The sequence below is a fragment of the Anneissia japonica genome, unplaced genomic scaffold, assembly GCF_011630105.1.
Source record: "Anneissia japonica isolate Jap-2015-1 unplaced genomic scaffold, ASM1163010v1 scaffold288211_len279840_cov171, whole genome shotgun sequence".
In the NCBI taxonomy this organism is placed as follows: Eukaryota; Metazoa; Echinodermata; class Crinoidea; order Comatulida; family Comatulidae; genus Anneissia; species Anneissia japonica.
This window is the reverse complement of record NW_022720325.1, coordinates 143179-151616: the sequence shown is the minus strand read 5'-3', so window position 1 is coordinate 151616 and position 8438 is coordinate 143179. Positions and strand designations below refer to the sequence as shown.

Genomic DNA, 8438 nt, shown 5'->3' with positions numbered 1-8438 from the left:
ATGTATATATATATATATATATATATATATATAATATGTAATTATAGTCGAAAAAAATATACAATAGGTGGTTGACATTTTTATATGGAGTTTTGTTGTCCGAAACCACTGTTAATTTATTTGTGTTTGTTTCAGAACATAGACTTGTTTGACGGTGTCGAAGAAGTGGTGTAATTCTGAATGAATATTGTCCGGATTTGCCGAGTATGAGCAAGGAATTTGTACAAAAAGGGACTACTTCTGCCAATTAAGGCGTTGTCCTATCCTAGAAAATACTGTGTCAGCTTTGACGCTATCATTGTGTTACTGTCCTCAGTTTTGCTTCTTATGCCAGTGTTAACATGTTAGATATTGCAGAGCATGCAGGCATTGAGGTCATAGCCATCTGCCATAGTTTCATAATTAGGGCTACTGATTTGAAAACGCAAATTCATATAATTTCAGCCTGGTATGTTTGAGTAGCGGGAAGTGTAACAAATCAGTCATATTATACATCATCACATACAAAATAATGTTCCACAGACGTCTTCTCTTACTATGTTTCCCAATTCATAACCATACATTCTATTATCGCCATTAAAATGTTTGTATGGAGCTCATCATTCAATTTCAACCAGTATAATGCGTAACTGCGATCGAGTCAATTACTAGGCTACAATCTAACTTATCGATGGATAAGTTTCAATTGATTTATGAAAACATAAACTGTACCAAAGAAAGCGTATAATTGTGTAGATATATGATCACTTCCCACGACAGGAAAGCACGATATCCGTCGCAATACATGGTTTTCTTTCTAATGGAAATACTTGTCAATAGAATCATTCATTATATAAATGATGTCATTACTAGCATTACGAACGGATATATTATCATGGAAGGAAGTATTTAAAGACGTATTTTTACGACGGTCGTATAATCTACGACATACACTTACTGAAGCCTAAGGCACAGTAGGCCTACGGTCGACAATTACCAACCAGGTTGAAGGCGGTTTTCCACTAGGCATATTTTATTCAAGGAAACGAGAGCACTTGACCGTACGCACGCGCGGTTTCAAGTCGGTTTTCCACAGTGCGAATTTATTCGCGAGAAGCAAAAGCGTTCGACCGTACGGAAGCGCACTATATTCCGCTTCTTGTTGTGGCTCACTACGAACAGTTTCTACTTGTTGCGCAGCCAATCAGATCTCAAGAAAATATTTTATCACGCCCGACCACCCCCACTTACGCAGTGGTCAATGATATCGCCGCTAACAACACCTCCACATCCCCCACACCCTCCTTTCGTTACACCAATTCTGGCGCCACCACTCTTATGCAGAATACCGTATTCATGTTAAATGGATTGCAAATTGCTATAACATAAATAATTTATTAGGTTCTGTATTGGTAACTTTTGGCTGATGTGGCTAATGAATAGTAACAATAGGCCTAATACTGGTTATTAATAATAAGAATATTTATAATAATAATAATAATAATAATAATAATAATAATAATAATAATAATAATAATAATGAAAGTGATTATATTGATGATAGTGATAATGATTATAATAACAATACACCTGTACGTAATTCAGCATAGGCCTACGACACAAACCATTTCTTGAAATCTGTCACATAATTTCGAACTGAATAATAGGGTGGGGTTTCAATACAATTGCGTGTAACTGTTTTACATGCAGATTAATTATTTAGATATTAGGCCTAATTAGAGTAATTGTAAATCACTGAAGCGCTAGATATCATCGACATTGTCACACTAATGCAGTAATTGTGACTGCTCTCTCTCTCTAGCAATTTCAAATATAAATTGAGGTCTGAGCTTATCAGCCATTAACGTAATTATTTCTTATAGACCTATGTGAAAGGCCCACCTCTATTATGATACGCTTCACATAGGCCTACCAATTTCCCTTGGGGGTGGATGAACAGTCTCATCATCTCCATAAAAATGTTAATATTGAATATTATTATGAAGATTCGCCTTATTTTTTTTTTAGTAGGGAGATTTCGCAACCTTACGAAAATAAAGAAAATGATGTTTGCGAGTCGAAACCTACCCATTTGCGTGAATAACAAAGCGGAAAACATCTAGGGCCAAGTTTACTCAACCAGCAAATTTAAGTTCACAGAATATTATTTAAATTAAACAAGTATCAGTTTCGTGTTTAATTTGAAAGGGAAATGATAAACTATCCTCCAGGATTTACCTTTCGTCTACTGTACGACCGCCAACCCTCACGCCATTGTATTTGTTTACAACAACAAAACATTGTGTATCGTGTAGTGTCAAGTGAGACACATTGTGGTCGCCTTTCTAAGTAAAATTAGGCCTATAACAATACAAACATTAAAAACACCAGTAACTTCACATGAAATATAGGCAACATGTACAACAATTCTATGAACTATGATGTTGAATTTGATATGGCGTATTGCAGAAGTGATTAATAGGCAATAATGACGATGGATGTCATCACCTACAGAGATAATACATCGTCTCCGTTAAACGACTTTTCACGACCTGTCGGTGTGTTTTTAGTTAATGCATTTCATGTCTGTTCAATATTGGATGTATCTAAAACTTATTCCTCCATGGATGTATAGCACCATCTATACTCGACGTGAGTGTATTATAGACCAATGTCTATTTTGTACAAAATATGACGAACACTGCAACGTTCTTGAGTAATTGTTACAAGTACCAAGGGAAATAAGACAATTGTGCTTTCGCAACTTTTTGCATTAGTAGGCTAAGATATAAAGTTCACAGCCAGTTTAGCTCAAGATAATAACTTCCATCCAAATACTGTACAACTTAATATTTTATATGGAATAAAATTGTGATTGGGAATGTACGCTAGTTGGGTTTTGCAACCGATATCAATAGGCCTACAATCAACATTACAACTCAATAAAAGCTCTTCCTTCTAAAGTAACATTAATGAATACATTGCTGATATACATTGAGCACATTATAATGGTCGTTAGGATATGATCACATAATTATTTAGCCTTAGTAGTAATGTGACCCTAATTGAAAGTTGCCGTGACATACCGTACTTGACGTGACAATCAACAATTAACAGAAATATTTGATGACAATATATATTAACAGCTAAAATACGTCGGAAGTACAAAAGACAAACATTTTAAGCAAATTGGTTAATGTAGGGACTGTTAGAATGGTTTAAATTTAAATGCAAAAATAAGTGCAATGTACCTTGAGTATTAAATCAACTGTCAACTTAATTAATAACATAAACAATCACTTCTGGGCAATATGTAGGATGATTGTACTATTATTAGTTCTCATGAATATATTCACCTATTATGGTTCACATAATTACTTGAATGTATTACTGAATACAGTAATCTCATTGATAATTATATTGATTGATTTGATTTATGTATAGGCACATCTGGACTAAAAACAATGGCAATCGCTTATCAATGTTGTGTATATTATATATATATATATATATATATATATATAAAGGAATTGCCATAATATATATACATATATATACATATATATACATATACATATATATATATATATATATATACATATATAATCTGCAAAAATTCCATACGAACTACTATGGAGGTATGGAACTACGAAGAGGTATTTTGTGTATTTTCCAATCTTCGACTAAAACACTACAATTTTCAAAGCCTTAATTTTTTAAATTTTTTTTTTGAAGAATTTGAAGAAAGTTTGCTCTTCACATTTATCGTTTATTCCAACAACATTCATATGAACGTTTTTGAATGACTAATCTAGGGAGGAGTAATATATCTGTCTCTTATACACATCTAGATGTGTATAAGAGACAGTCATACATCAATCTATTATGTCACTACAGGGTTGTCACGGCCCTTAATGGGAATTACGTACAAGTCTACCGTACCTGGTGTCCACTCGCTATTCATAAGGTTCGCTTTTCGTAAGGTCCACTCATAAGGTCAGTTCGTCATATGTACTATTAATTGTAAGGTTAGCTAGCCATAATTTAAAACAAAGAGGATTATTGTGACTTGCAAACTTCATTTTATATTATGACTAGCGAACCTCATTTTATATTAAGGCTAGCGAAACTTATGAATAGCGTTCCTTCGTTTACATTTTGACTAGCCAACCTTTTTATTGATTATAGCAAACCTTGTGAATATTGGTCCTTTTAAAGAATTATATCTCGTGAATCTTAATCTTCATTATGACTACAGAAACCAATGGCCCTTTTAAACAATTATGAATAGCGAATCATTTTCTTGGTTATGACTAGCGACCTTATGGTATAGGGTAAGCTAATGTTATGACTAGCGAACCTTGTGAATAATGATATAAATAGGAAACCTTTTGACTAGCGAGCTCGACCCGTTCGCTAAGAACCAGTGTAAAGAATGGACGTAGCCCTATTTTCTAAATTTGAATAAACTGTTTTTTTAGGCTGCTTGTGTGGATTTTGAATTATCTAAACCATTATAGAATGGTCACTTAATTTACGTTCGATTGGGAAAGGTAATATTACATTTAAAAATAATGAGTTAATTCTTAAAATTGGGATTTATTGCATGATAGCCTGAAAACAAAACCAGGACACTCCGATTTAAATCGATATTTAGAAACCTAGGTTTGGTATTTGTCACTAAATATCAATGACCTGTATGTTAATCACATATTAACTTAAACAATAGAAATCTACAGCATTCTCCCATTTGCTGCAGTAATTGTGCGCTATATCATTTATGTAATGCAAGTCCTGGCTGGTGGATGATCAGTCTAGTACGATATGACCTTTTAATAAGCCTGCTCACATTTTCCAACATTTGTGTAAATCCATGTAAATACATGGAAACTGCATAAAGTAATAGATCAATATGCTCTTGTAATTATAATTCTTTTTGCACATTACATCAGGTTTAGAGTTCACTGCGGTTGAAACCACTGAAGTTGAATGTGATTAAATTTGCTATTGGTAATCCCGTTCTTCTGAGAACACACGGTACTCAAAAAAAACTTTTTTCATTACATACAGTATTCATTTGAATAAACTCCCCGCTTTGAATAAACACCCCCTCGAATAAATGCACCCTCCAGAGCATCATTTAAAATAAACAACTCCCTCGAATAAACGCCCGGGGCGTTTATTTTTTCCTCAAATAAACGCCCCTCCCCCTGGTTGGGATTAATAGGCCCAAGTCTTTAGGATCACACATTAACAATTTTGACGGTAAGTTGTGTTGCAGTTTTACATTTACAGAGAAATGAAGGGGCGTTTATTTCAGAAGATACGTATCCATTTTACACCAAAAAATCAACGCCTCCTCGAATAAACATCTTTATTGAAGAAACGCCCCTCAAAAACTCTTTTCAATAATAAACGCCCTGGGGCGTTTATTCGAATAAATAGACCTACGGTATATATTTTACAGTCACAAATAGATAATTATAGTTGATAAGCGTGATTTTAATATATGTCGGAATATAACGCGCGCACACAGTCAACATTACGTTAATGTCAGTTAAAAAAATAGACTGCACTACAGTACACACTCAAATGTATAATGTATACCGGTAATTTACCTGAATTTCCATTTTGTATAGCGAGCACCAAAGCAGTTTTCCCTTCAGAATCCACGCAGTTTATATTGAGATCCGGAGCGTTGGCTAGAGCAAACGTTATAGCTTTACGGTCACCCCTTTGGACGGCCTGTATAAAAAGCTGCTCAACACCGCCTGGCATCGCTGGCAAACTCATCTCGTCCTCTGCCGGCTGCGGACTTTTCTGTAAGGAAATGTCATAAACATAATATTACTATAATACTAATCGTAGTAGCACATCAATAGAAGTGAACGTTACATTACGAAATATGTATCGGTAGCATAGCCGAAATACAATTTTTTTTCGGATCAATCTAAGCTATTTAAAAAAATACTATTTTATACATGAGATTAAGCCTTCCTTCGTCATACAGGCCCAGCCATCCGTCGGCCACGACTCCTCGGGACCAAATAACAACTTCCTGGTCAGATCATAAAACGTCCCAGAACAGCTCGATATTTACTCAAAATAATGTCACAATGTTTCTTTTCTGGACGCTGCTGGAAATGTTTATTCCTCTTGCCGGAAAGCTTCGTCCCATTGATATTTAGAATCAACAATGGTTCGAATTATTTCCCGCTTGTAAAAGTTCAATTCAAGTTCAAAATTTGTTTATTGACAATTTCATAACATCAATACAAATACAAATTACTGTATACGATATCAATAAAATGTAATGATTAACCTTTTTTTTTAATGGAATGCTACTACCGGAAAATTACCGTCTGCGGTAAAAATAGACCCCACAGAGAGCAAGCTTTTAAATACTGGATACTGAATGAGATCTGCTTGTTGTTGGATGTGTACTCAAATGTAATATATTTCTATGTTCCTGTAGCAGAGAGTGGTAGCACTTCCTTACTTGTAGCGTGTTAAAAGGTAATGTGTGTGTTTTATGAGGTCACACTTGTTTTATAATGTAAAAGCTCAGTGAACATATATCAGGCTTACTTTAGGTTCGCGCAAAACGTCAGAAGAAAATTACAATAAAGTGAACATAGTTACGTGTGAATGGCAACTATGCTAACCATTCAGAGTTCTTATACATGCGACAAACAACAGATGTTTCCTAAATATTCAGTCTTGTTGCACCCGCCAACTGGCTTTCGCTTGTAAAAATCCGGTTATTAATCACAATTCAACCTTCAAACTTACTTATCGTTGAATTGGTCGAGCAACTTATTACAGTTAGTACATTTGCCTAAAGATGAACGGATATAATTGTTAAAAAAGCATCACTTTTTATAGTTTTATACTACTGTATCTTATAGTAGGCTAGAATATAACATTGCAAATTTATAACAATGACAGCATGTTACTAATAATGATTATATAATTCACTCATTGACAAGACATAAGCCTACATGAGGTAGTTCCCGTTGCTTTTGAATTGATTGACAGAGCACTGCGAAACAATGAAATCGGAAATTCCTGATGGATTCATGAAACAAACTCAATCCGAACACAGTTGTTATGATTCTAAGCCTACTGAACTGTACTTTGGTAAATTTTACTAAAGTGTAATTACATAATAATTGGAAGTTGAACAATTAGTTTATCTTATCCAGTTGGTCCTTTTGTCAGTTTTCTAAAACGTAGCCCCGAGATGGTAAATAAAAAAGTAAGTCAACGAAATGCTTTATTGGGGAATGAAAATCAGATATTGTTTCATTTCTGTAAAGGGAAACAAAAACTGTCGAGGGTGATGGTAAAAGCGATTACCAGAAAAAAAAAAAAAAACAAACCCTGAAACTTTGGCCTTTGAATGCCGGGGCATAATTATGACTAGGGCCAACGGCATTAGATAGGCCTGTAAAACCCTAACCACAAAAATTCCATACGAACTACTATGGAGGTATGGAACTACGAAGAGGTATTTTGTGTATTTTCCAATCTTCGACTAAAACACTACAATTTTCAAAGCCTTAATTTTTTAAATTTTTTTTTTGAAGAATTTGAAGAAAGTTTGCTCTTCACATTTATCGTTTATTCCAACAACATTCATATGAACGTTTTTGAATGACTAATCTAGGGAGGAGTAATATATTAGGGTCAAATAAGGTCTTGAATTGTGCAACATATAGGCCTATATTATTCTTAAAAATAGGCTTATTATTTAAAAAACACAGTATTTTACTATTATGACTCTACTCAAAATAGACGCAAACGTCCACACCAAGTGGTAGGTCTAATGTTAACGCCTTCATCGACAGAAGAGCCAAGATTTGGAGGTAGTGCTGACTTGTGTGTACACTCCACTAAAGTAGAAAAAAAACCATACTGAACAATGTATAACCATGGTACAACATAAATGCAGGCACTGAAGCAATTCCGTCTGTTAAAAGCTTACAGTATCTCATTAAAAATCAAAGTTGTATAGTGTCACGCCAAAATTGGACCGGGCCAAAAAAAGGTCCAGCGGACAGATTTTATCCGCCAAAGTTGGTCTACCGGACTACTTTTGGCCGCTAAAATTGGTCCATCAGTTGATTTTAGCCGCTAAAATCGGTCCCACTTGGATAAAATTGATCCGTGGACCTGGCCGCTTGTAACGCGTCTGTTGCCCGTAGGGTACGATTGTTTCTCCCGTGGAGTGGAGGGAAGTAATTAATTTATGCTTCTCCCACACTTGAATGATTTCTATTAAGCTTTTGTGGACGTGTATCAAACACACATGATAATGCATTCCTAGGCCTAGGCGACACACAGCATGCATCATTTTCGGCGGCTGTGCTTAGCCTAGGTTTGGGCCTAAAATGAAACACAAAACTGATTTATTAGTTTTAAATATTCGATATTATTGCTGTCTCTTATACCCATCT

At 34.8% G+C, this 8438-nt stretch overlaps 1 protein-coding gene across 4 annotated transcripts in view; it reads right to left on the bottom strand.

Annotated features, from left to right (window-relative positions):
* LOC117111293 (short transient receptor potential channel 5-like) overlaps positions 1–8438 on the bottom strand; it is a 76130-nt gene that overhangs the window by 19985 nt on the left and 47707 nt on the right. For all 4 annotated transcript variants that reach the window (XM_033254213.1, XM_033254215.1, XM_033254217.1 and 1 more), the window contains one exon: positions 5598–5799. In XM_033254213.1, coding sequence (XP_033110104.1) covers positions 5598–5799 — 202 coding nt within the window. The remainder of the gene's footprint in view (positions 1–5597; positions 5800–8438) is intronic.